Raw genomic sequence first — 27,901 nt, 5'->3', positions numbered from 1 at the left:
CACCAAGGACAATTTGTTCCCAAAGAGCCATGGTATACTCCTGTGCATCCACAATACATAGTTTCATTCCCTTGTAAGTCTGTTTCTTCCATATACCCTGGATAACGTTTACGATCAGTCTTACTTCCTGAAGGGAAGAAATGGCCGTATTCCCAACTACCATTATGTATGTACCGTTCTACCAGACTTGGTCTAAATACATCTGAGGTCTGTTGGGTTTTATTGAAGCTTATCTTTATGCCTTTTATGGGGATCTCACCTAGTGTCAGTGTTTTAGTGACATTTTTAGGGACCCATTTTCCATTTTCCTTCTGTGTGAGAATCAGTGCCTTACCAGGTATCAGGGTTAGATTTACCTGCCACCAGGGATCCTCCATCCATCCTGCTATGGGTAAGGGCACACTGGTATTAGACCATGTATACCTTTTTGTGTTATCCTTTACCTTTGAGGGATCCCAACATGTAGTGTTAAGAAGTTCTTTCTCACTAAGGGGCACAGCCATGTATGGCATGGATTTTGAACTTATAGGACTGTGTGTACATATCCAACAATTAGATAAGTTTGTTAATGCTGTTATAATTTGATGATGTTTTATGAATTTATTGTCCACTTCCTCCTTGAGAACTTGAGTCATCGTCCCCACGAGGGGCAACATCAACACCAACCCTGCCAAGGGCAACATCATCGATCGAGGCGACGTCATCTGGGCTGATAACTTTTTTACAATGGCTTGCATGTATCCAATTGGCTCGTCCTTGGAGCTTCACTGATGTGGCGGTGACCAGCTGTACTTCTACTGGTTGGCTGTACCTTGGAGCTTCACTGATGTGGCGGTGACCAGCTGTACTTCTACTGGTTGGCTGTACCTTGGAGCTTCACTGATGTGGCGGTGACCAGCTGTACTTCTACTGGTTGGCTGTACCTTGGAGCTTCACTGATGTGGCGGTGACCAGCTGTACTTCTACTGGTTGGCTGTACCTTGGAGCTTCACTGATGTGGCGGTGACCGGCTGTACTTCTACTGGTTGGCTGTACCTTGGTTCCAGACTGCTCCTGTTGTGTATCTTTGTTACCACCCAGTCTCCAGGTTGTAGTGAGTGGGTACCTGAAAGAAAGTTTGGATCTTACCACTGCTTTGTGGGTGATTGGGAGTATGAAATGCTTGTTCTATCCCAAGGCTTTTTAATATGTTCCTCAATAGTTCTTGGGTAAAATGAGTACCTCTGTCACTTTCAATTGTCTCTGGTACTCCATAGCGGCACACTACCTCAGCTATCAGTTTCTTTGCTGTGGTATCTGCATTTGCTTTAGCCACTGGAAAAGCTTCTGGCCATCCATTGTGGACCACAGCATACCCGGTGAGGAAATGTCCTTTGTCTTCGCTCCAATATCGAGATCCATCTTGGGAAATACAGTGACCAAGGAAAACCACTGTTTTGGCACATAATTGCAGCTTGTGCTCGCACGTTTTACAGCCACTTCTTCTAGGAACATTAATAGTGATTTAGAATCTGTTTCACTCTTCTCCAGACTCTGACTACAAAGTAACAAATCATCTACATATTGTAGTAGAACTGAGGACTAATTGGGGGGCTGCCAGGTGTCCAGAATATCTTTCATGGTACGTGAGAAGATATCAGGGGAGTTTGTGGCACCCTGTGGCAGCACTACCCAAGCATACTGTCTTCCCCTATGTGTAAATGCAAAATACTGCTGGCACTCTTTATCCAGCAGGATGGAGAAGAATGCATTGGCTAAGTCTATAACTGTGAAATAGACTGCAGTGCCGGGGACCTGGTTGAGCAGGGTATGTGGGTTATACCTGTGACATAGACTGCAATGCCGGGGACCTGGTTGAGCAGGGTATGTGGGTTATACCTGTGACATAGACTGCAGTGCCGGGGACATGGTTGAGCAGGGGATGTGGGTTATACCTGTGACATAGACTGCAGTGCCGGGGACCTGGTTGAGCAGGGGATGTGGGTTATACCTGTGACATAGACTGCAGTGCCGGGGACCTGGTTGAGCAGGGGATGTGGGTTATACCTGTGACATAGACTGCAGTGCCGGGGACCTGGTTGAGCAGGGGATGTGGGTTATACCTGTGACATAGACTGCAGTGCCGGGGACCTGGTTGAGCAGGGTATGTGGGTTATACCTGTGACATAGACTGCAGTGCCGGGGACCTGGTTGAGCAGGGTATGTGGGTTATACCTGTGACATAGACTGCAGTGCCGGGGACCTGGTTGAGCAGGGTATGTGGGTTAGGCACTTGTGGTGTATTAATTATTGTCACAGCATTCACAGCCCGTAGGTCATGTACCATCCGGTACTGTACAGGTTGACCGGGCAGTGTCTTTTTCTTTACTGGGTAGAGAGGAGTGTTGAAAGGCGAGATTATGGGCACTATAAGATTGTTTTCCAGTAAGGAGTTAATATCCTTTTCTATAGCAGCGTCTTGCTGTGGACTCAGAGGATATTGCTTTATACATACAGGACGGTTCTGCATGTCTGATTTTACATTTACTTGTACAGGCGGCACATTTAAAACTCCTACATCCATCTTATCTTGTGCCCATAGTTTTTCTGGGATGTCTGCCAACCAAAGGGGAGGGGTACTTGGGGCTTTTTCAGTGTCTGGCATACTTGCCATACTAAGGAGTTTGCATAGCAGAGACTCTGGAATGGCAGAGGTTAATATAGGCGTGCCAGAAGAAAAGTCCAATGCTGCTCCCAGGGCACAGAGTACATCTGTCCCCAATAAATTGTAGGGAGTGTGTGGTGACACTAACACACAGGAGACAATTGATTGTGTGTCATGTATATTCAGTCGCATTGGTTTTGTTAACTGTAACTGAAATGATGTTCCCTGCACCCCTTCACAATCTATATAGTCTGGTGATAGCAACTCTGCCGGTACATATTTGGTTTGTAACAGGGGCGTAGCTAAAGGCTCATGGGCCCGGGTGCAAGAATTCAGCTTGGGCCCCCCTACCCCTCCCCAGCACCACCATCATCATCAGACCCCTGCGCGCTCCTATGCCCAGACGCCTTGCCCAACAGCCCCCATAGTATAATGCCCCCACACAGTTAATACTCCCATAGCTGCCCCCAATATCAGCCTCCCCCATACAGTATAATGCCCCCATATGTGCATAATTACTTACCTATCCCCGTTCCCACGTCGAGTGGAGGATCCTTCGCCTCCTCCGGTGTGTACTATGAGTGACTCAGCGCAGGAAGGCGCGATGATGTCGCTACATCCCGCCTGCCTGCGTCGAGCCGCTCACGGCACAGGGAATGCTGGATCAAGGAGATGTCAGCTCCTTGCTCCAGCATTGATTGGAACCGGGACCTCGGTGAGTGACTCACGAACCCCCAGGGGGACGCGACCCACAGTGTAGGGATGTCACGATACCAAAATTTGGACTTCGATACCGATACTTCGTTTAATTTGCCAACAGTAATAAAAATTTAAAAAAAGTTCTTCCATTTTCTGATGTGAGGCACGAGGTGTGATGATGAATTTTGAATGTGCCTCACATTAATAGTAATTAACCTCATCATGTTTCTCAATCATAATGGGTTAATGTGTAAGGTACATGATGGGGTTAATTACTATTAATGTGAGGCACATGGAGGTTAAATTCATCATCGCACCTTGTGCCTCATAATTAGGCCCCATGCACACGACCGTAAATAACCTCCATTCACTTTCATTGAGCGCGGACACATTTCCGTAGCACTAAAATTATGGAACATGTCCGTCCTTTTGCATTTTGCGGGCCGTTCTCCCATACTTTGTATGGGAGCACGGCCCGAAAATGCGGGTGGCAGTCGGCGGCCGGCCGTGCCCGCAATCGCGGGCCCTGATTGCGGGCACGGTCGTGTGAATGGGGCCTAAGTGATAGAAAGCAATTTTTATTTTATTTTTTTACAGAGTACACATCATAAATGATGCAAAAAAATTGTTGTGCAGGTTATTACGGGTGCGCCAATACCGATTATGTGTATGTTTTATGTATTGAGACTTATTTTAATGTTTATTATAAAAAAAAGTGTATGTGTATTTTTTTTATTTAACATTACTTTGTTTTTATTTTATTTTTAAACTTCAATGTACTGGCCTATAGCTATATGCCAGTACATTAGCCTGTGTACGGATAGTACACAGGCAGTTGTTAGGACATACCTCAGTATGCCCTAACAACAGGAAATATGGTAGGACAGCCCTGGGGTCCTTCAACAGACCCTGGGCTGTCTGCCCATATATGGTATGTCCCTTAATCGCATCACAGGAATTCCCTGTGATGCGATCCAGGGGCATCCCCCCTTCTCATTTTCCCCTGAATGCTGCAGTCAGCTTTGATCGCAGCATTCAGGAGATGAGCAACGGAGATGAGCGGTTTCTCTGATCTCCGCCGTTATAGAGCGGGGCTGCAGCTGTGTAATACAGCCATTGCCCCGCTCCTGATATAAGTGTGGGCGCAGTCAGCATGTGGAGATGCGGCCGGCGCTGCACTAATGAGCGGCGGTTCAGGCATTGAGGACAGAACATGGGGGTGTTTTGCAGTGCGCCCACCATGTTCTGTCTTCAGTGCCGACGCTCATTAGTGCAGCGCCGGCCGCATCACATCATCCTGACGGCGCGCACATGTTAGGACTCAGGAGCGGGGCAGTGAATGTATTACACAGCCGCAGCCCCGCTCTCATACACTCATGTGTACTATACTGTATTGTGCAGTTTGCGGTGGAGGAGGGGGGGGGGGCTGTGATTTAACGCTCCCCCCCTCTCCACCGCATACAACACAACACATTACAAGGCATCACATACATTACATTACAATACATAACGTTACAACACAATACATTACATTACATTACACTGCAGCTTACCTGGAGTCCTCCGCACCGACTCTTCTGCTCTGTCTGGAAGCTGTGTCACGTGACAACACGGTCACATGGTACACTAAGTGTGCCATGTGACCGTAACCCGGAAGTGCCGGCTTCACGGCACAGAAGATTTAGTTAGAAAAAATGCTGTATGGCAACGGGGGCCCGTGGGCCCCCCAGGCTTAGGGGCCCGGTCGCAACTGCGACCGCTGCAACCCCTATAGCTATGCCACTGGTTTGTAATACAGTTCTGGCTGCCCCTGTGTCTACTAGAAAATAGGTATTTTCCCCTGTGGGTAAAGTAACAGGCACCATCAATGATGGACCTGTCGGGGGGGAGCACTGGGCAGAGGGAGACATCAGGGTTGCCAGTTTCCTATGCAGCAATCAAAGAATTGGGAGGCTCAACTGGACGGGAGGGACATCGGGCTGAATAATGACCCTTCTTATCACAATTCCAGCATGTAATCTGGCTAAGATCCCTTCTCCGGGTTCTCAAAGTGTCTTTTTGTTCCCTGCCTCTTCCTCTATAGCCCCCCTTTTGTTGCATCGGGGCGAGACGGGTTCTTTTAGGAGCTAAATCTAACTCTGCACCTTTTGCAATGCTTACTAAATCATTAAACTGGCATGTACGCCAGTCGGGGCGGGATCTTTTAGCAGCTTCTTGTACTGCCGGCTTAAGACCGGACATAAAAGTTATTTTTAGTAGGCGCAAGTCTTTTGCATCACCTTCTTCATACCCGTGATCTAACCACTGCTGCTGTAAAGTTGTGGCATAATCAGGGACTGACAGTTTTATGTCATTTTCCCAAGATGTTAAACAATCAGTTGGATCCTGTTGAGTAGTATCTACCCAGGGCTGCATAGCGTTCAGGTATTCTAGTCCTGATTGCTCATTGGTTTTATTTGCTGGTACAGGATTTGTAATAGCAGCTTGTATTTGATTTTTGAGCACTTCCCCTCCCTTTGTTTCTACCAGGCTCTCCATATCTGACCATGTAGCACGGTAAGCTAGATGTACTGCTCGCAGCTTTCTATGGAAAGCGCTGGGTGTTTTCCGTGGGTCTGGGAGTGTGCCACATACAGCTAGTAAATCAGCCGGGCTCCAGGGGCGATACACAGTGGCTTCATGTGACTGGATTTCCCCTACTGCCCCTTGTACTGGTTGCCCGTCTACATCTACTGGTTTTGGTCCCCTGTGTGTATGGATACTTGATACTAACGGAAACAATCTAGTGGGGCGCTGCGTACCACAACTGACACAATATCCTGCAGTGAGGGGGTTCTGCTGCCCACAGTGTGGACATGTCCAGCAGCTGCCTTTCTTTATTTTCAGGACAAGGAGATGGCGCAGTTGCTGCTGTGGGGCTGTTTGGCAGTTGTAAAGGGGTTAACACATTAGTGAGGAGCTTTTCACTTAAAGGGTCATATAAATCATACATTATTCCATGATTTGCTTCCATACTCTTATGTTCTGTGTTACTCACTCTCTGTGCTACCTCATACCACATTTGGGCTTTTTCCACCATGTTATTGTCTTTCAACCATCCAACACAATTTGTCATAAATCTTTTCCAATCACATTCTGCTAATGTTCCATAGGACCCAACTCCCATCATTTTAAACATTCTTTTACAATCCTTCACAGCCTCAGATCCTTTTGCTCTTTCTACTATTTTGATGGCAGAGACCCACGTCTCAGGGCTGTTCCGCATTTTTGTCTTACTATTTCCTGACCCCATGGTCAGAGGGCGTAGGGTAGTCTCCGGAAAACTCCCCAGCTCCAAACAGACAGGCCTTAGTCTGTTGACTGATATCTCAGACAATCTTACAGTTCCAGAAAGACTATCAATATCAAAAGTCGTTCCTTCAGACTATTCTAGCAGTGGGATATCCTTTTCTCTGATCCCTCACTGTTTTGAACATCAAGAACAGACAAAATGCTGCCAATCCACAAATTACAAGAGCAAATCCTTCAACACAATCTACATTCATGAACTTCCATTGATTCAAGCAGGAGTTGGTCACATTCATTTCAAACTTCTACAAACCCTTCGTCTCTTTCACTTATGCAGAACACTTGCTGCCGGGGGGGGGGGGGGGGGGGTGTCTTTCGGTTCATACAGCCTGTGATGTAGCATATATATCCCAAACTCTTTCCTCTAGCACTTTGCAATGGTTTCACATGCAAATTATATTTGGTAACATATATGTTATCCTCCCCGCTCAGCCGTTCACTCTGTGGGTTGTAGTTTAGGGGCATGTTATGTATGTTGGTGAAGATTTCTTTAGGGGCTCTGGGTCTGAGCCAATACCAATGTCCTTCACTGTAATTAGTCTGGGTAGTTATACTACTCCGACACAGGTGGCACCTGGGGTAAGTGTCAGGGTCATTCGTTGAATACAGGATGTTATATTACAACGGTATTCAATCCAGCGGTCTGATGTTATACTACTACAGACTTCATTACTTGGATGTTATTTTACATCAAAGTGTATATGCCGGATTATCATGTGCTAGAAATCAGTCTGTACTGATTCCCACCTTATGCCAGTCTGGCAATGCATACAACTGGTTTATGGACCCTTACACACAATATCACTGTCTGGCAGTGAATTAGGAAAATATAAATGATTTTCTAATACAGTATTCAAAGTTTTCCCTATTGCACTGGGTAATGGTATTGAGTGCAAATTCAATATAGACACAATTGCTCCTCCTTGCACTGAGTGGATATCGTCTTCTATGAAGTGGATATTACTTCTGGGCTGGGAGCCATACAGTTTCAACCATTTGATATGTACGTCTTCTCACAGATGTATTCAACATCACACTACACACACATTTATCACACTTGTCACATACACCCCCATGTAAATCCATCTAACCACACTACCATCCTGACAAAGGACCTGATTATTACGGGACCCCTTTGTAGAGACTTACATATACAAAGTACGTTTCCAGGGACTTAACAGAGTGGCTGAAACAAATGGTGTAACATAAAGTCTGTTACTTACCGATCGGTTTTGGTTTCAGTGACTCCCCAGGTCCTTCCAGATTAGTGGACTTTGCACAAAATTCTCATTAGGAGGTCCCGGGCTGTTCGGCACCATAACTGTCGAAGAAACCCCTACCAGGTAGCACCTTTTGGGATGGGCGCTCTAATGGGCTCCCTCTGCTTTGTCAGGTGGTATTCAAATATGGTAATTGAAGTATCAGCAGTGCACCGGGAGATCAATAAAGACAATAGCAATCTGTCGTCTCAATCAATATTCTCATTTATTATCAAGATACATAGGTTAATATACCCTCAGGGCGTACCCTCTAACCAGGGTGTTACCTCTCATGGAACAACCAATCATAACATTTTACACGTAGACTGAAAATACGTCACAGGGACCTTCCCACTGAGGTCACATGATCTTTCTAACACCTGCAAATCCTGGCCTACAAACAATAGAAATGTAGGAGGTTTTCATAAGTGTATGTGGTGATTTCATATATGTGTGTGAAATACTGAGATAAAGAATTAATTGGAAATATAATAATTATTTCAGGTCTTGGCGTTCTGCCAGACTCCTATCTACCAGTATTGAAGGCCACGAAGAAGAACACAAAGTAATAACTTATTCCCTTGTGATTTAAGCAGAACCAGAAAGAGATCATTACAAAATGGAGAATCCATATCTTCATAATCCGGCATCCTGCTGGATAATTCATAGTGTCGTTTAATACAGAGAACATAAGCAATTTGACCAGCCATCACACTGGTAATATGAAGAAACAGGGACGTAATGCTGATAATATGAGGGGACAGGGACATTATGCTGGTAATATGAAGGAACAGGGACATAATGCCTGTAATATGAAGAAACAGGGACATCATGCCTGTAATATGTTACCACCGCATGTGTATAAAAATGACCATTGTACAGAACAAACACTATTACACTTTGTGTCTCCTTTACTTCCTCATAGATTGTAAGCTCTTGCGAGCAGGGTCCTCACTCCCCAGGTTTGAATTGTAAATGGACTTTGTCACTATGTAATGTCTGATATTGTTTGTTTCATGTCCCCTCTAAATTGTAAAGTGCTGCGTAATATGTTGGAGCTATATAAATAAAGATTATTATTATTATAATATGAAGGAACAGGGACATAATGCCGGTAATATGAAGGAAAAAGGAGATAATGCCGGTAATATGAAGGAACAGTGACGTAATGCCGGTAAGATGAGGGAACAGGGGCATAATGCCGGTTATATGAAGGATTAGGGACGTAATTTCGGTAATTTGAAGAAACAGGGACGTAATACAGGTAATATGAAGAAACAGGGACGTAATGCCGATAATATGAAGGAGCAGGGACGTAATGCCGGTAATATGAAGGAACAGGGACATAATGCCGGTAATATGAAAGTACAAGTAGAAGCGGGAAAAGTGCGGCCAGTATTGTAAAATGAGCTTGCAATTCAAAATCTGAGTTAAGCCAATCAACGGGAGGGGGAGGGATTTGTAATGTAAATTAGCTGAGGGAAACGCCCCGGAAGTGACATGAATAACAGTTCTCTCTCTGGTCCGCCCAAGGTCTATATAAAGATGCGCCCCGCGGTTCTCGGTACAATATTTCTCTTTAGCTCCAGCTTACAGGATGTCTGGTCGTGGTAAAGGAGGAAAAGGACTCGGAAAGGGCGGTGCTAAGCGGCATAGGAAGGTGCTCCGTGATAACATCCAGGGCATCACCAAGCCTGCAATCCGCCGTCTAGCTCGCAGGGGAGGCGTCAAACGCATCTCCGGTCTCATCTATGAAGAGACTCGCGGCGTCCTGAAGGTTTTCCTGGAGAACGTCATCCGTGACGCCGTCACCTACACCGAGCACGCCAAGAGGAAGACTGTCACCGCTATGGACGTGGTGTACGCGCTCAAGCGCCAGGGCCGCACTCTCTACGGCTTCGGAGGTTAATTCCGCTCCTGCTCAGCTCCATCTTACACAACACAAAGGCTCTTCTCAGAGCCGCCACATCCTCTATAGATCAGCTATGATGTCTGCTGGTGACCGCTCGTGTATCTGAGCAGTGACCTTCTACTTCTATATACACGGGGGTAGGGGCTTCGTTATCACGTTGGTCTTCCAGTGAGGTGCCGGATATGTGGACCGCAGTGTGTCCCCTAATAGCGTCCTAGAAGCAGCTGACTGAATTGGGTCTTAGACCAGGGAATGTTAATGTGAAGGGAGAGTACCTTAGTGCTATACTTGCTGCCGAGTGATCCTCAGGCAGGAAAACACATCCTCGTAGCGGCGCTGCCGGACGCCGTTTGTGCCGATGCCTGCACGTACAGGAGTGGCAGAAACACCGCTGAATATCCGCTTAGTTGCTCATAGCGCTGTATAAGCGCCCGAGCAGTGGATCAAACAGCGGACTTGCGGTGTTGCGTCTTCGGCGTCCAGCTTGCTGCTGGGCAACGTGCTTTCCGCAATCCTTGGAGAGAGGGACAGTGTTTTCTTAGCTGCTGTCACTGCTACTAATGTTACCAGATTCTTACAACAAACAATAAATCTGTTACTGGGACCAACTTTGACACAAGTATCGGCTCGGCCCGTATCTCATTCTGCCGGACGGCTGGGATTAATAAGGCTGCTGGCAATAAATCTGTTAACCTCTAGTACTAATAATGAATCTGTCTGCTGTCCATATATAGGACTCACTTTATTACAGTAAGGGCATGACCACACATGGCGGAATTCCTCCGCAACTGTCCGCATCAATGCCGCACCTAATCCGGGTTGCGGATTACGGCTGCGGATCTGCACAAAATGTGCAGAAAATTGATGCGGACTAGCTGCTGCGGACTGCGGGAAAAGTGCTTCCCTTCTCCCTATCAGTGCAGGATAGAGAGAAGGGACAGCACTTTCCCTAGTGAAAGTAAAAGAAATTCATACTTACCGCCCGTTGTCTTTATGACGCGTCCCTCCTTCGGCATCCAGCCCGACCTCCCTGGATGACGCGCCAGTCCATGTGACCGCTGCAGCCTGTGCTTGGCCTGTGATTGGCTGCAGCCGTCACTTACTCTGAAACGTCATCCTGGGAGGCCGGACTGGAGACAGAAACAGGGAGTTCTCGGTAAGTACGAACTTCATTTTTTTTTACAGATACATGTATATTGAGATCGGTAGTCACTGTCCCGGGTGCAGAAACAGTTACTGCCGATCGCTTAACTCTTTCAGCACCCTGGACAGTGACTATTTACTGACGTCTCCTAGCAACGCTCCCGTCATTACGGGAGCCCCATTGACTTCCTCAGTCTGGCTGTAGACCTAGAAATACATAGGTCCAGCCAGAATGAAGAAATGTCAAGTAAAAAAAGCAAGACGCATCCGCAGCACACATGACATGTGCATGACAGCTGCGGACTTCATTGCGGAACTTTGAATCTCCATTGAAGTCAATGGAGAAATTCCGCCATGAGTCCGCCACTGCTCCGCAACAGACAGAGCATGCTGCGGACACCAAATTCCGCTCCGCAGCCTATGCTCCGCAGCGGAATTGTACGCATCGTGTAAACGAACACTGCGAAATTAAAGTGAAAGTCAATGTAGAAACGGCTCCGCTGCGGATTAACGCTGCGGAGTGTCCGCAGCGGAATTTAAGTGCAATTCCGCCATGTGTGAACCCGCCCAAACGCGTGCAGTTTCTTGCAGAGCAACATTTAGTGAGACGCATTCAATGAATGAAAAAGGAGAAACTGATGCAGCTGATACGGCATTTTTCAAGAGCAAAACCCAATGTTGGAGGGGCCGTGTTTTCCAAGCTGCTCTCATTGCTACAAATGTTACGAGATTTTCAAAACAAACTAGCAATTTGTAGCACCAAGTTCCACATAAGTATGGACTTGCATTGTCTTGTATGTCACTTTGCCAGACTGCTGGTATAATCGCGCTGCTGGCAATACAATGACAGGAAACAGAATGCACCTATTTCTACTTCGTACTAACACTGTGCGTTGTCTATACTTAGGACTCCCCTCATCCCACTAACGCATGAAGTTGCTGCAGAGTAACATTTAGTGAGACGCATTCGAAGAATCCAGTGAGACTGGAAGATATAATTTAAGACACTATGTAGTCGGGGGCGGGTTGTAGATCGTGAACATGAATCACTGGAGTAGTTGTACTATTAATGTGTTCTGTACAGTATAGTTAGTGCACCAATGAGGACAGCGCCACCATCTGCACGAGGCAGTAGTGAATGTATAGGTAATGAGTAACGCAATTCTACACCCACCCACCCTACGGCTTCCTCTTCACTGTGAAACCCCTCGTTATATGAATTCATATGGGTAGATCTCTGTACAAGCAGAGCCACTTATCTGGCGCAGAACGTTTACATATCGGAGATCAGCGGTGAGCTCTGCTCTAAGGACAATGTGGGCGGCTCTTAAAAGGGTAGTAGTCAGATTTATAACATAGATGCCCGGGAAACTGCTTGCTTGTTCTCTATCGTCGTCAATCACACTGGCGAGGACTGGATAAAGGGTGGTTATTGTAATACAAGTGGAGCAGACTCTGGTGTATCCTCTGTGCCGGGTATTGTAATACAAGTGGAGCAGACTCTGGTGTCTCCTCTGTGCCGGGTAATGTAATACAAGTGGAGCAGACTCTGGTGTCTCCTCTGTGCCGGGTATTGTAATACAAGTGGAGCAGACTCTGGTGTCTCCTCTGTGCCAGGTATTGCAATACAGACTTTGCTGTTACAATAATCTTGCACACAACAACAAAGTTTGCTCCACCCGTATTACAATACCCGATTTTTTTTGGTGCAAGGTTATTGTAGCCGCAAACTCTAGTGTGTTGAGTCGTTATTGTAATACAGGTGGAACAGCCTTTATTTCTTGTCTGTGAGGGCTTATTTTAATACAGGTGGAGCAGACTCTGGTGTTTGTGCCTGGTTATTGGAGGAGCAGTCTCTGGTGACTTCTACACGCTGTAATAGAATAGGGACATAATGCCGGTAATATGAGGGAACAGGGGCATAATGCCGGTAATATGAGGGAACAGGGACATGATGCCGGTAATATGAGGGATCAGGGACATAATGCCTGTAATATGAGGGAACAGGGACATAAAGCCGGTAATATGAAGGAATAGGGACATAATGCCTGTAAGATGAGGGAACAGGGACATAATGCCGGTATGATGAGGGAACAGGGAGAAAATGCCGATAAGATGAAGGAACAAGGACATAATGCCGGGAATATGAAGGAACAGGGACATAAAGCCTATAGTATGAAGGAACAGGGATATAATGCCGGTAATATGAAGGAACAGGGACATAATGCTGGTAAGATGAGGGAACAGGGACATAAAGCCTGTAATATGAAGGAACAAGAACATAATGCCTGTAATATGAAGGAAGAGGGACATAATGGCTGTAATATGAAGGAACAGGGACATAATGCCGGTAATATGAAGGAACAGGGACAAGATGCCGGTAAGATGAGGGAACAGGGATATAATGCCAGTAATATGTAGGAACAGGGACATAATACCGCTAATATGAAGGAACAGGGACATAATGCCTGCAAGATGATTGAACAGGGACATGTAACCAGCATTATGTCCCTGTGCCCTCCTACAGGGGACATAATGGCAGTAAAATGAGGGGACAGGGACATTTAGCAGGTAATATGAAGGCACAGGGACATAATGCCAGTAAGATGAGGGAACAGGGACATAATGCCGGTTATATGAAGGAACAGAGACATAATGCCGGTAATATGAAGGAACAAGGATATAATCCCGGTAAGATGAAGGAACAGGGACGTAATACCGATAATATGAAGGAACAGGGACATAATGCCGGTAGGATGAGGGAACAGGGAAATAATGCCGGAAATAATAAGGAACAGGGACATAAAGCCTGTAATATGAAGGAACAGGGACATAAAGCCTGTAATATGAAGGAACAGGGACATAAAGCCTGTAATATGAGGGAACAAGGACATAAAGCCGGTAATATGAAGGAACAGGGACATGATGCCTCGAAGATGAGGGAACAGGGACATATTACCGGCATTGTGTCCCTGTACCCTCCTACAGGGGACATAATGCCAGTAATATGAGGGGACAGGGACAATACTACGGTGTCTTGTCTTTTGCCGGCTTAATGTAGTACGAGAGGAACACACAGTGTCTGTTCCCTCCTCTGTGCTACGTTATAGTTATACAGGTGGAGAAGTCTCTAGTGTCCTGTCTGTGTCCGGGTAATGTACTGCTGGAGGAGCAGGTTCTGGGGTCTGGCCTGTGTCAGGTTAGTTTAGTAAAGGAGGAGCAGACTTGTGTCTTTTATGTGCTGGGAAGTTGTAATACAGGTGGAGCAGACGCTGGTGTCTTGCCTGTGACGACTTATTGTAACATAGGTAGAGCAAACTCTGGTGTTTCCTCTGTGCTGGGTTATTGTAACACAGGTGGAGCAGTTTCTGGTGTCTCCTCTGTGCCAAGTTACAGTAAGACAGGCGGAAGACACTCCGACATCGCGTCTGTGCCGGGTTACCCTTCTGGGCTCTCTGCAGCTCCAGGTCGCCCCCGCATCGGACAATCAGCTTCCCGCACGTTAGACATTGTGGTAAAGAACCCTGTGATAGTGACAAGTGCCGGGAATAGAGGGCACGAGCTCCCGCAAACACATTTATCTTGTCCGATCACAGCGACGTGCAGATCGGCAGAACTATGGCAGAGATCCCGGGGCCTCCTCCCGGCTCCTTCCCAGCATCTCTGCCAGTGAAGGCTAGAAATGAGTAGGGGGAATGTCAGGGAGGGGGAAGTCACGTAGAGAGCCCGCTCGCCCGGCCGCTTCTAGTCGGAAAGGGCTCTTATCCCGGGCAGGGAAGAACAAGGGGAGAGCGGAGCTTCACTCCTGTCAGATGAGGAAAGGAAGGACATGTGATCAGTGTCAGCCAATAGACGCTCAGGACAATCGCAGCCAATCACCGAGCATAACTGGCATTATGTCCTTTGTAGGAGGGTACAGGGACACAATGCCGGTAACATGTCCCTGTTCTCTCATCTTACCGACATTATGTCCCTGTTCCTTCATATTACCGGCTTTATGTCCCTGTTCCCTCATATTACCGGCATTACATCCCTGTTCCTTCATATTACAGGCATTATGTCCCTGTTCCTTCATATTAGCGGCATTATGTCCCTGCTCCCTCATCTTACAGGCATTATGTCCCTCTTCCTTCAAATTACCGGCATTTTGTCCCTGTTTTTTCTTATTACAGGCATTATGTCCCTGTTCCTACATATTACCGGCATTATGTCCCTGTTCCTTCATATTACCGGCATTATGTCCCTGTTCCTTCATATTACAGGCATTATGTCCCTGTTCCTTCATATAACAGGCATTTTGTCCCTGTTTCTTCTTATTACAGGCATTATGTCCCTGTTCCAACATATTACCGGCATTATGTCCCTGTTCCTTCATATTACAGGCATTATGTCCCTGTTCCTTCATATTACCGGCATTATGTCCCTGTTCATTCATATTACAGGCATTATGTCCCTGTTCCCTCATATTACCGGCATTATGTCCATGTTCCTTCATATTACAGGCATTATGTCCTTGTTCCTTCCTATTACCGCCATTACGTCCCTGTTCCTTCATATTACCGGCATTTTTTCCCTGTTTCTTCTTATTACAGGCATTATGTCCCTGTTCCTTCATATTACCGGCATTATGTCCCTGTTCCTACATATTACCGGCATTATGTCCCTGTTCCTTCATATTACCGGCATTATGTCCCTGTTCCTTCATCTTACAGGCATTATGTCCCTGTTCCTTCTTATTACAGGCATTTTGTACCTGTTCCTTCATCTTACAAGCATTATGTCCCTGTTCCTTCTTATTACCGGCATTATGTCCCTGTTCCTTCATCTTACAGGCATTATGTCCCCGTTCCTTTATATTACAGCCATTTTGTACCTGTTCCTTTATATTACAGGCATTTTGTACCTGTTCCTTCTTATTACAGGCATTACGTCCCTGTTCCTCCATATTACCGGCATTATGTCCCTGTTCCTTCTTATTACAGGCATTATGTCCCTGTTCCTTCATATTACTATTATTGTTCTGGACTTCAGTCATCAGCTTGTTTCTGTATTCTGCCACTCTCTCGCTCCTTTTGATTTCTTGTCTGGTACATGTAGCTCTAATCCGGGCTTTCACTACTCCGGGCTTTCACTACTCCGGGTTTTCACTACTCCGGGCTTTCACTACTCCGGGCTTTCACTACTCCGGGCTTTCACTACTCCGGCCTTTCACTACTCCGGCCTTTCACTACTCCGGGCTTTCACTACTCTGGGTTTTCACTACTCCGGGCTTTCACTACTCCGGGTTTTCACTACTCCGGGCTTTCACTACTCCGGGTTTTCACTACTCCGGGCTTTCACTACTCCGGGCTTTCACTACTCCGGGTTTTGAGCCCTGGTCTGTACTGTGACTATGTCCTCGTCTTGTCATATCCTCATTGCTCTCTTAGTGATGACCCTTAGCTCTGTTCCGGACTGCGCCTCTGATCTTGCCACTAACATCCCTATGCAATGCTCCACTGCCAATTTGTCATTACTCTCGGGACTGCAACCTAGGAATCCAAACGGGAAAATCAATACCTCCTTGCTGGGGTTAAAGGTGAGGAAGAGAGAGATTCCTTAAAGCATCACCAAACGTGACAACGTGCCCTCCTACACGGGACATAATGCCGGGATTATGAGGGAACAGGGACATTATGCCGGTAATATGAGAGGACAGGGACATAATGCCAGTAATATGAGGGAACAGGGACATTATGCCGGTAATATGAGGGAACAGGGACATTACGCCGGTAATATGAGGGAACATGGACATTATGCCGGTAATATGAGAGGACAGGGACATAATGCCGGTAATATGAGGGAACATGGACATAATGCCGGTAATATGAAGAAACAGGGACATAATTGCTGGGTGTATATAGTGGAGTGCTGGTTGTATATTGTATATTTCTGGATGTAAATAGTGGAGTGCTAGGTGTATATGGTATATTGATGGGTGTATATAGTGGAGCACCGGTTGTATATAGTGGAGTGCTGGGTGTATATAGTGGAGTGCTGGGTGTATATAGTGGAGTGCTGGGTGTATATAGTGGAGTGCTGGGTGTATATAGTGGAGAGTTGGGTGTATATAGTGGAGTGCTGGGTGTATATAGTGGAGCGCTGGGTGTATATAGTATATTGCTGGGTGTATATAGTGGAGTGCTGGTTGTATATGGAATATTGCTGGATGTATATAGTATATTGCTGGGTGTATATAGTGGAGTGCTGGTTGTATATGGTAAATTGCTGGGTGTATATAGAGGAGTGCTGGTTGTATATGGTATATTGCTGGGTGTATATAGTGGAGTGCTGGGTGTATATAGTGGAGTGCTGGGTGTATATAGTGGAGGGCTGGGTGTATATAGTGGAGAGCTGGGTGTATATAGTGGAGTGCTGGGTGTATATAGTGGAGTGCTGGGTGTATATAGTGGAGTGCTGGGTGTATATAGTGGAGTGCTGGGTGTATAAGGTGGAGTGCTGGGTGTATATAGTGTATTGCTGGGTGTAAATAGTGGAGTGCTGGGTGTATATGGTATATTGCTGGGTGTATATATTGGAGCGGTGGTTGTATATAGTGGAGCGCTGGGTATATATGGTATATTGATGGGTGTATATAGTGGAGTGCTGGGTGTATATAGTGGAGTGCTGGGTGTATATAGTGGAGTGCTGGGTGTATATAGTGGAGTGCTGGGTGTATAAAGTGGAGTGCTGGGTGTATAAAGTGGAGTGCTGGGTGTATATAGTGGAGTGCTGGGTGTATATAGTGGAGTGCTGGGTGTATATAGTGGAGTGCTGGGTGTATATAGTGGAGTGCTGGGTGTATATAGTGGAGTGCTGGGTGTATATGGTGGAGAGCTGGGTGTATATAGTGGAGAGCTGGGTGTATATAGTGGAGTGCTGGGTGTATATAGTGGAGTGCTGGGTGTATATAGTGTAGTGCTGGGTGTATATAGCGGAGTGCTGGGTGTATATAGCGGAGTGCTGGGTGTATATAGCGGAGTGCTGGGTGTATATAGCGGAGTGCTGGGTGTATATAGCGGAGTGCTGGGTGTATATAGCGGAGTGCTGGGTGTATATAGCGGAGTGCTGGGTGTATATAGCGGAGTGCTGGGTGTATATAGCGTAGTGCTGGGTGTATATAGCGTAGTGCTGGGTGTATATAGCGTAGTGCTGGGTGTATATAGCGTAGTGCTGGGTGTATATAGCGGAGTGCTGGTTGTATATAGCGGAGTGCTGGTTGTATATAGCGGAGTGCTGGTTGTATATAGCGGAGTGCTGGGTGTATATGGCGGAGAGCTGGGTGTATATAGTGGAGAGCTGGGTGTATATGGTGGAGTGCTGGGTGTATATAGTGGAGTGCTGGGTGTATATAGTGGAGTGCTGGGTGTATATAGTGGAGGGCTGGGTGTATATAGTGTATTGCTGGGTGTATATAGTGGAGAGCTGGGTGTATATAGTGGAGTGCTGGGTGTATATAGTGGAGTGCTGGGTGTATATAGTGGAGTGCTGGGTGTATATAGTGGATTGCTGGGTGTATATAGTGGATTGCTGGGTGTATATAGTGGAGTGCTGGTGTATATAGTGGAGTGCTGGGTGTATATGGTGGAGAGCTGGGTGTATATAGTGGAGAGCTGGGTGTATATAGTGGAGTGCTGGGTGTATATAGTGGAGTGTTGGGTGTATATAGTGTATTGCTGGGTGTATATAGTGGAGTGCTGGGTGTATATAGTGGAGTGCTGGGTGTATATAGTGGAGTGCTGGGTGTATATAGTGGAGTGCTGGGTGTATATAGTGGAGTGCTGGGTGTATATAGTGGATTGCTGCGTGTATATAGTGTATTGCTGCGTGTATATAGTGTATTGCTGCGTGTATATAGTGGAGTGCTGGGTGTATATAGTGGAGTGCTGGGTGTATATAGTGGAGTGCTGGGTGTATATAGTGGAGTGCTGGGTGTATATAGTGGAGTGCTGGGTGTATATAGTGGAGTGCTGGGTGTATATGGTGGAGTGCTGGGTGTATATGGTGGAGTGCTGGGTGTATATGGTGGAGAGCTGGGTGTATATAGTGGAGAGCTGGGTGTATATAGTGGAGTGCTGGGTGTATATAGTGTATTGCTGGGTGTATATAGTGTATTGCTGGGTGTATATAGTGGAGAGCTGGGTGTATATAGTGGAGTGCTGGGTGTATATAATGGAGTGCTGGGTGTATATAGTGGAGTGCTGGGTGTATATAGTGTAGTGCTGGGTGTATATAGTGTATTGCTGGGTGTATATAGTGGAGAGCTGGGTGTATATAGTGGAGTGCTGGGTGTATATAGTGGAGTGCTGGGTGTATATAGTGTATTGCTGGGTGTATATAGTGGAGTGCTGGTGTGTCTAGTGGAGTGCTGGTGTATCTAGTGGAGTGCTGGTGTATCTAGTGGAGTGCTGGTGTATATAGTGGAGTGCTGGGTGTATATGGTGGAGTGCTGGGTGTATATGGTGGAGTGCTGGGTGTATATAGTGTATTGCTGGGTGTATATAGTGTATTGCTGGTGTATATAGTGTATTGCTGGTGTATATAGTGTATTGCTGGGTGTATATAGTGGAGTGCTGGGTGTATATAGTGGAGTGCTGGGTGTATATAGTGGAGTGCTGGGTGTATATAGTGGAGTGCTGGGTGTATATAGTGGAGTGCTGGGTGTATATAGTGGAGTGCTGGGTGTATATAGTGGAGTGCTGGGTGTATATAGTGTATTGCTGGGTGTATATAGTGGAGTGCTGGTGTATATAGTGGAGTGCTGGGTGTATATGGTGGAGAGCTGGGTGTATATAGTGGAGAGCTGGGTGTATATAGTGGAGTGCTGGGTGTATATAGTGTATTGCTGGGTGTATATAGTGTATTGCTGGGTGTATATAGTGTATTGCTGGGTGTATATAGTGGAGAGCTGGGTGTATATAGTGGAGTGCTGGGTGTATATAATGGAGTGCTGGGTGTATATAGTGGAGTGCTGGGTGTATATAGTGGAGTGCTGGGTGTATATAGTGGAGTGCTGGGTGTATATAGTGGAGTGCTGGGTGTATATAGTGGAGTGCTGGGTGTATATAGTGGAGTGCTGGGTGTATATAATGGAGTGCTGGGTGTATATGGTGGAGTGCTGGGTGTATATGGTGGAGTGCTGGGTGTATATGGTGGAGAGCTGGGTGTATATAGTGGAGAGCTGGGTGTATATAGTGGAGTGCTGGGTGTATATAGTGGAGTGTTGGGTGTATATAGTGTATTGCTGGGTGTATATAGTGTATTGCTGGGTGTATATAATGGAGTGCTGGGTGTATATAGTGGAGTGCTGGGTGTATATAGTGGAGTGCTGGGTGTATATAGTGGAGTGCTTGGTGTATATAATGGAGTGCTGGGTGTATATAGTGGAGTGCTGGGTGTATATAGTGGATTGCTGGGTGTATATAGTGTATTGCTGGGTGTATATAGTGTATTGCTGGGTGTATATAGTGGAGAGCTGGGTGTATATAGTGGAGTGCTGGGTGTATATAGTGGAGTGCTGGGTGTATATAGTGGAGTGCTGGGTGTATATAGTGGAGTGCTGGGTGTATATAGTGGAGTGCTGGGTGTATATAGTGTATTGCTGCGTGTATATAGTGGAGTGCTGCGTGTATATAGTGGAGTGCTGGGTGTATATAGTGGAGTGCTGGGTGTATATAGTGGAGTGCTGGGTGTATATAGTGGAGTGCTGGGTGTATATAGTGGAGTGCTGGGTGTATATAGTGGAGTGCTGGGTGTATATAGTGGAGTGCTGGGTGTATATAGTGGAGTGCTGGGTGTATATAGTGGAGTGCTGGGTGTATATAGTGTATTGCTGGGTGTATATAGTGGAGTGCTGGGTGTATATGGTGGAGTGCTGGGTGTATATGGTGGAGAGCTGGGTGTATATGGTGGAGAGCTGGGTGTATATAGTGTATTGCTGGGTGTATATAGTGTATTGCTGGGTGTATATAGTGTATTGCTGGGTGTATATAGTGTATTGCTGGGTGTATATAGTGTATTGCTGGGTGTATATAATGGAGTGCTGCGTGTATATAGTGGAGTGCTGGGTGTATATAGTGTATTGCTGGGTGTATATAGTGTATTGCTGGGTGTATATAGTGTAGTGCTGGGTGTATATAGTGGAGTGCTGGGTGTATATAGTGGAGTGCTGGGTGTATATAGTGGAGTGCTGGGTGTATATAGTGGAGTGCTGGTGTATATAGTGGAGTGCTGGTGTATATGGTGGAGTGCTGGTGTATATGGTGGAGTGCTGGGTGTATATGGTGGAGTGCTGGGTGTATATGGTGGAGTGCTGGGTGTATATAGTGGAGTGCTGGGTGTATATAGTGGAGTGCTGGGTGTATATAGTGGAGTGCTGGGTGTATATAGTGTATTGCTGGGTGTATATAGTGGAGTGCTGGTGTATCTAGTGGAGTGCTGGTGTATCTAGTGGAGTGCTGGTGTATCTAGTGGAGTGCTGGTGTATATGGTGGAGAGCTGGGTGTATATGGTGGAGAGCTGGGTGTATATAGTGGAGTGCTGGGTGTATATAGTGGAGTGCTGGGTGTATATAGTGTAGTGCTGGGTGTATATAGTGGAGAGCTGGGTGTATATAGTGGAGTGCTGGGTGTATATAGTGGAGTGCTGGGTGTATATAGTGTATTGCTGGGCGTATATAGTGGAGTGCTGGGCGTATATAGTGGAGTGCTGGGCGTATATAGTGGAGTGCTGGTGTATATAGTGGGGTGCTGGGTGTATATAGTGGAGTGCTGGGTGTATATAGTGGAGTGCTGGGTGTATATGGTGGAGTGCTGGGTGTATATAGTGGAGTGCTGGGTGTATATAGTGTATTGCTGGGTGTATATAGTGGAGTGCTGGTGTATATGGTGGAGTGCTGGGTGTATATGGTGGAGTGCTGAGTGTATATGGTGGAGTGCTGGGTGTATATAGTGTAGTGCTGGGTGTATATAGTGTAGTGCTGGGTGTATATAGTGTATTGCTGGGTGTATATAGTGTATTGCTGGTGTATATAGTGGAGTGCTGGGTGTATATGGTGGAGTGCTGGGTGTATATGGTGGAGTGCTGGGTGTATATGGTGGAGTGCTGGGTGTATATGGTGGAGTTCTGGATGTATATGGTGGAGTGCTGGGTGTATATAGTGGAGTGCTGGGTGTATATAGTGGAGTGCTGGGTGTATATAGTGGAGTGCTGGGTGTATATAGTGGAGTGCTGGGTGTATATAGTGGAGTGCTGGGTGTATATAGTGGAGTGCTGGGTGTATATAGTGGAGTGCTGGGTGTATATAGTGGAGTGCTGGGTGTATATAGTGGAGTGCTGGGTGTATATGGTGGAGTGCTGGGTGTATATGGTGGAGTGCTGGGTGTATATGGTGGAGTGCTGGGTGTATATGGTGGAGAGCTGGGTGTATATGGTGGAGAGCTGGGTGTATATAGTGGAGTGCTGGGTGTATATAGTGGAGTGCTGGGTGTGTGTAGTGCTGGGTGTATATAGTGTAGTGCTGGGTGTATATAGTGGAGTGCTGGGTGTATATAGTGTATTGCTGGGTGTATATAGTGGAGAGCTGGGTGTATATAGTGTATTGCTGGGTGTATATAGTGTATTGCTGGGTGTATATAGTGGAGTGCTGGGTGTATATAGTGGAGTGCTGGGTGTATATAGTGGAGTGCTGGGTGTATATAGTGGAGTGCTGGGTGTATATGGTATATTGCTGGGTGTATATAGTGGAGAGCTGGGTGTATATAGTGGAGTGCTGGGTGTATATAGTGTATTGCTGGGTGTATATAGTGTATTGCTGGGTGTATATAGTGGAGTGCTGGGTGTATATAGTGTATTGCTGGGTGTATATAGTGGAGTGCTGGGTGTATATAGTGGAGTGCTGGGTGTATATAGTGGAGTGCTGGGTGTATATAGTGGAGTGCTGGGTGTATATAGTGGAGTGCTGGGTGTATATAGTGGAGTGCTGGGTGTATATAGTGGAGTGCTGGGTGTATATAGTGGAGTGCTGGGTGTATATAGTGGAGTGCTGGGTGTATATGGTATATTGCTGGGTGTATATGGTATATTGCTGGGTGTATATAGTGGAGTGCTGGGTGTATATAGTGGAGTGCTGGGTGTATATAGTGGAGCGCTGGGTGTATATAGTATATTGCTGGGTGTATATAGTGGAGTGCTGGTTGTATATGGAATATTGCTGGATGCATATAGTATATTGCTGGGTGTATATAGTGGAGTGCTGGTTGTATATGGTAAATTGCTGGGTGTATATAGAGGAGTGCTGGTTGTATATGGTATATTGCTGGGTGTATATAGTGGAGTGCTGGGTGTATATAGTGGAGTGCTGGGTGTATATAGTGGAGTGCTGGGTGTATATAGTGGAGTGCTGGGTGTATATAGTGGAGGGCTGGGTGTATATAGTGGAGAGCTGGGTGTATATAGTGGAGTGCTGGGTGTATAAGGTGGAGTGCTGGGTGTATATAGTGTATTGCTGGGTGTAAATAGTGGAGTGCTGGGTGTATATGGTATATTGCTGGGTGTATATATTGGAGCGCTGGTTGTAAATAGTGGAGCGCTGTGTATATATGGTATATTGATGGGTGTATATAGTGGAGTGCTGGGTGTATATAGTGGAGTGCTGGGTGTATATAGTGGAGTGCTGGGTGTATATAGTGGAGTGCTGGGTGTATATAGTGGAGTGCTGGGTGTATATGGTGGAGAGCTGGGTGTATATAGTGGAGAGCTGGGTGTATATAGTGGAGTGCTGGGTGTATATAGTGGAGTGCTGGGTGTATTTAGTGTATTGCTGGGTGTATATAGTGGAGTGCTGGTGTATCTAGTGGAGTGCTGGTGTATCTAGTGGAGTGCTGGTGTATATAGTGGAGTGCTGGGTGTATATGGTGGAGTGCTGGGTGTATATGGTGGAGTGCTGGGTGTATATGGTGGAGTGCTGGGTGTATATGGTGGAGTGCTGGGTGTATATGGTGGAGTGCTGGGTGTATATGGTGGAGTGCTGGGTGTATATAGTGGAGTGCTGGGTGTATATAGTGGAGTGCTGGGTGTATATAGTGTATTGCTGGGTGTATATAGTGGAGTGCTGGTGTATATGGTGGAGTGCTGGGTGTATATGGTGGAGTGCTGGGTGTATATGGTGGAGTGCTGGGTGTATATAGTGTAGTGCTGGGTGTATATAGTGTATTGCTGGGTGTATATAGTGGAGTGCTGGTGTATATAGTGGAGTGCTGGGTGTATATGGTGGAGTGCTGGGAGTATATGGTGGAGTGCTGGGTGTATATGGTGGAGTGCTGGGTGTATATAGTGGAGTGCTGGGTGTATATAGTGTATTGCTGGGTGTATATAGTGTATTGCTGGGTGTATATAGTGGAGTGCTGGTGTATATAGTGGAGTGCTGGTGTATATAGTGGAGTGCTGGGTGTATATAGTGGAGTGCTGGGTGTATATAGTGTAGTGCTGGGTGTATATAGTGTAGTGCTGGGTGTATATAGTGTAGTGCTGGGTGTATATAGTGGAGTGCTGGGTGTATATAGTGGAGTGCTGGGTGTATATAGTGTATTGCTGGGCGTATATAGTGTATTGCTGGGCGTATATAGTGGAGTGCTGGTGTATATAGTGGAGTGCTGGGTGTATATAGTGGAGTGCTGGGTGTATATGGTGGAGTGCTGGGTGTATATGGTGGAGTGCTGGGTGTATATGGTGGAGTGCTGGGTGTATATAGTGGAGTGCTGGGTGTATATAGTGTATTGCTGGGTGTATATAGTGGAGTGCTGGTGTATATGGTGGAGTGCTGGGTGTATATGGTGGAGTGCTGGGTGTATATGGTGGAGTGCTGGGTGTATATAGTGTAGTGCTGGGTGTATATAGTGTATTGCTGGGTGTATATAGTGGAGTGCTGGTGTATATAGTGGAGTGCTGGGTGTATATGGTGGAGTGCTGGGTGTATATGGTGGAGTGCTGGGTGTATATGGTGGAGTGCTGGGTGTATATGGTGGAGTGCTGGGTGTATATGGTGGAGTGCTGGGTGTATATAGTGGAGTGCTGGGTGTATATAGTGGAGTGCTGGGTGTATATAGTGGAGTGCTGGGTGTATATAGTGGAGTGCTGGGTGTATATAGTGGAGTGCTGGGTGTATATAGTGGAGTGCTGGGTGTATATAGTGGAGTGCTGGGTGTATATAGTGGAGTGCTGGGTGTATATAGTGGAGTGCTGGGTGTATATAGTGGAGTGCTGGGTGTATATGGTGGAGTGCTGGGTGTATATGGTGGAGTGCTGGGTGTATATGGTGGAGTGCTGGGTGTATATGGTGGAGTGCTGGGTGTATATGGTGGAGTGCTGGGTGTATATGGTGGAGTGCTGGGTGTATATGGTGGAGTGCTGGGTGTATATGGTGGAGTGCTGGGTGTATATGGTGGAGAGCTGGGTGTATATGGTGGAGAGCTGGGTGTATATGGTGGAGTGCTGGGTGTATATGGTGGAGTGCTGGGTGTATATAGTGTATTGCTGGGTGTATATAGTGGAGTGCTGGTGTATATAGTGGAGTGCTGGGTGTATATGGTGGAGTGCTGGGTGTATATGGTGGAGTGCTGGGTGTATATGGTGGAGTGCTGGGTGTATATGGTGGAGTGCTGGATGTATATAGTGGAGTGCTGGGTGTATATAGTGGAGTGCTGGGTGTATATAGTGGAGTGCTGGGTGTATATAGTGGAGTGCTGGGTGTATATAGTGGAGTGCTGGGTGTATATAGTGGAGTGCTGGGTGTATATAGTGGAGTGCTGGGTGTATATAGTGGAGTGCTGGGTGTATATAGTGGAGTGCTGGGTGTATATAGTGGAGTGCTGGGTGTATATAGTGGAGTGCTGGGTGTATATAGTGGAGTGCTGGGTGTATATGGTGGAGTGCTGGGTGTATATGGTGGAGAGCTGGGTGTATATAGTGGAGTGCTGGGTGTATATAGTGGAGTGCTGGGTGTATATAGTGTAGTGCTGGGTGTATATAGTGTAGTGCTGGGTGTATATAGTGTAGTGCTGGGTGTATATAGTGTAGTGCTGGGTGTATATAGTGTAGTGCTGGGTGTATATAGTGGAGTGCTGGGTGTATATAGTGGAGTGCTGGGTGTATATAGTGTATTGCTGGGTGTATATAGTGTATTGCTGGGTGTATATAGTGTATTGCTGGGTGTATATAGTGTATTGCTGGGTGTATATAGTGGAGTGCTGGGTGTATATGGTGGAGTGCTGGGTGTATATAGTGGAGTGCTGGGTGTATATAGTGGAGTGCTGGGTGTATATGGTATATTGCTGGGTGTATATAGTGGAGAGCTGGGTGTATATAGTGGAGTGCTGGGTGTATATAGTGTATTGCTGGGTGTATATAGTGTATTGCTGGGTGTATATAGTGGAGTGCTGGGTGTATATAGTGTATTGCTGGGTGTATATAGTGTATTGCTGGGTGTATATAGTGGAGTGCTGGGTGTATATAGTGGAGTGCTGGGTGTATATAGTGGAGTGCTGGGTGTATATAGTGGAGTGCTGGGTGTATATAGTGGAGTGCTGGGTGTATATAGTGGAGTGCTGGGTGTATATAGTGGAGTGCTGGGTGTATATAGTGGAGTGCTGGGTGTATATAGTGGAGTGCTGGGTGTATATAGTGGAGTGCTGGGTGTATATGGTATATTGCTGGGTGTATATAGTGGAGTGCTGGGTGTATATAGTGGAGTGCTGGGTGTATATAGTGGAGTGCTGGGTGTATATAGTGGAGTGCTGGGTGTATATAGTGGAGCGCTGGGTGTATATAGTATATTGCTGGGTGTATATAGTGGAGTGCTGGTTGTATATGGAATATTGCTGGATGCATATAGTATATTGCTGGGTGTATATAGTGGAGTGCTGGTTGTATATGGTAAATTGCTGGGTGTATATAGAGGAGTGCTGGTTGTATATGGTATATTGCTGGGTGTATATAGTGGAGTGCTGGGTGTATATAGTGGAGTGCTGGGTGTATATAGTGGAGTGCTGGGTGTATATAGTGGAGTGCTGGGTGTATATAGTGGAGGGCTGGGTGTATATAGTGGAGAGCTGGGTGTATATAGTGGAGTGCTGGGTGTATAAGGTGGAGTGCTGGGTGTATATAGTGTATTGCTGGGTGTAAATAGTGGAGTGCTGGGTGTATATGGTATATTGCTGGGTGTATATATTGGAGCGCTGGTTGTAAATAGTGGAGCGCTGTGTATATATGGTATATTGATGGGTGTATATAGTGGAGTGCTGGGTGTATATAGTGGAGTGCTGGGTGTATATAGTGGAGTGCTGGGTGTATATAGTGGAGTGCTGGGTGTATATAGTGGAGTGCTGGGTGTATATGGTGGAGAGCTGGGTGTATATAGTGGAGAGCTGGGTGTATATAGTGGAGTGCTGGGTGTATATAGTGGAGTGCTGGGTGTATTTAGTGGAGTGCTGGGTGTATATAGTGGAGTGCTGGGTGTATATAGTGGAGTGCTGGGTGTATATAGTGGAGTGCTGGGTGTATATAGTGGAGTTCTGGGTGTATATAGTGGAGTGCTGGGTGTATATAGTGGAGTGCTGGGTGTATATAGTGGAGTGCTGGTTGTATATAGTGGAGTGCTGGGTGTATATAGTGGAGTGCTGGGTGTATATAGTGGAGTGCTGGGTGTATATGGTGGAGTGCTGGGTGTATATGGTGGAGAGCTGGGTGTATATGGTGGAGAGCTGGGTGCATATGGTGGAGTGCTGGGTGCATATAGTGGAGTGCTGGGTGTATATAGTGGAGTGCTGGGTGTATATAGTGGAGTGCTGGGTGTATATAGTG

The 27,901-nt window shown here is 46.4% G+C and overlaps 1 protein-coding gene and 1 long non-coding RNA gene across 2 annotated transcripts; one reads left to right on the top strand and one right to left on the bottom strand.

Moving 5' to 3' along the window:
- Positions 1 to 1,017: 1,017 nt before the first annotated feature.
- LOC142698325 (uncharacterized) lies at positions 1,018 to 8,285 on the bottom strand. The gene is made up of 3 exons (XR_012865806.1): positions 7,915 to 8,285; positions 1,222 to 1,401; positions 1,018 to 1,123 (listed from the first exon to the last, which is right to left on the bottom strand). It is a non-coding gene; the product is annotated as an uncharacterized LOC142698325 (long non-coding RNA).
- Positions 8,286 to 9,547: 1,262 nt separating this feature from the next.
- On the top strand, positions 9,548 to 9,859 carry LOC142698323 (histone H4). The gene has a single exon (XM_075847889.1). The coding sequence runs from the start codon at positions 9,548 to 9,550 to the stop codon at positions 9,857 to 9,859; it is 312 nt and encodes a 103-aa protein (XP_075704004.1).
- Positions 9,860 to 27,901: the final 18,042 nt, after the last annotated feature.

This window comes from Rhinoderma darwinii, unplaced genomic scaffold (genome assembly GCF_050947455.1).
Source record: "Rhinoderma darwinii isolate aRhiDar2 unplaced genomic scaffold, aRhiDar2.hap1 Scaffold_102, whole genome shotgun sequence".
Classification (NCBI taxonomy): domain Eukaryota; kingdom Metazoa; phylum Chordata; class Amphibia; order Anura; family Rhinodermatidae; genus Rhinoderma; species Rhinoderma darwinii.
This window is presented reverse-complemented; position numbering and strand designations above follow the sequence as displayed.

Bases quoted from the DNA above. Each gene is read 5' to 3' on its own strand.
- LOC142698323 (XM_075847889.1), top strand. From the start codon at position 9,548: ATGTCTGGTCGTGGTAAAGGAGGAAAAGGACTCGGAAAGGGCGGTGCT.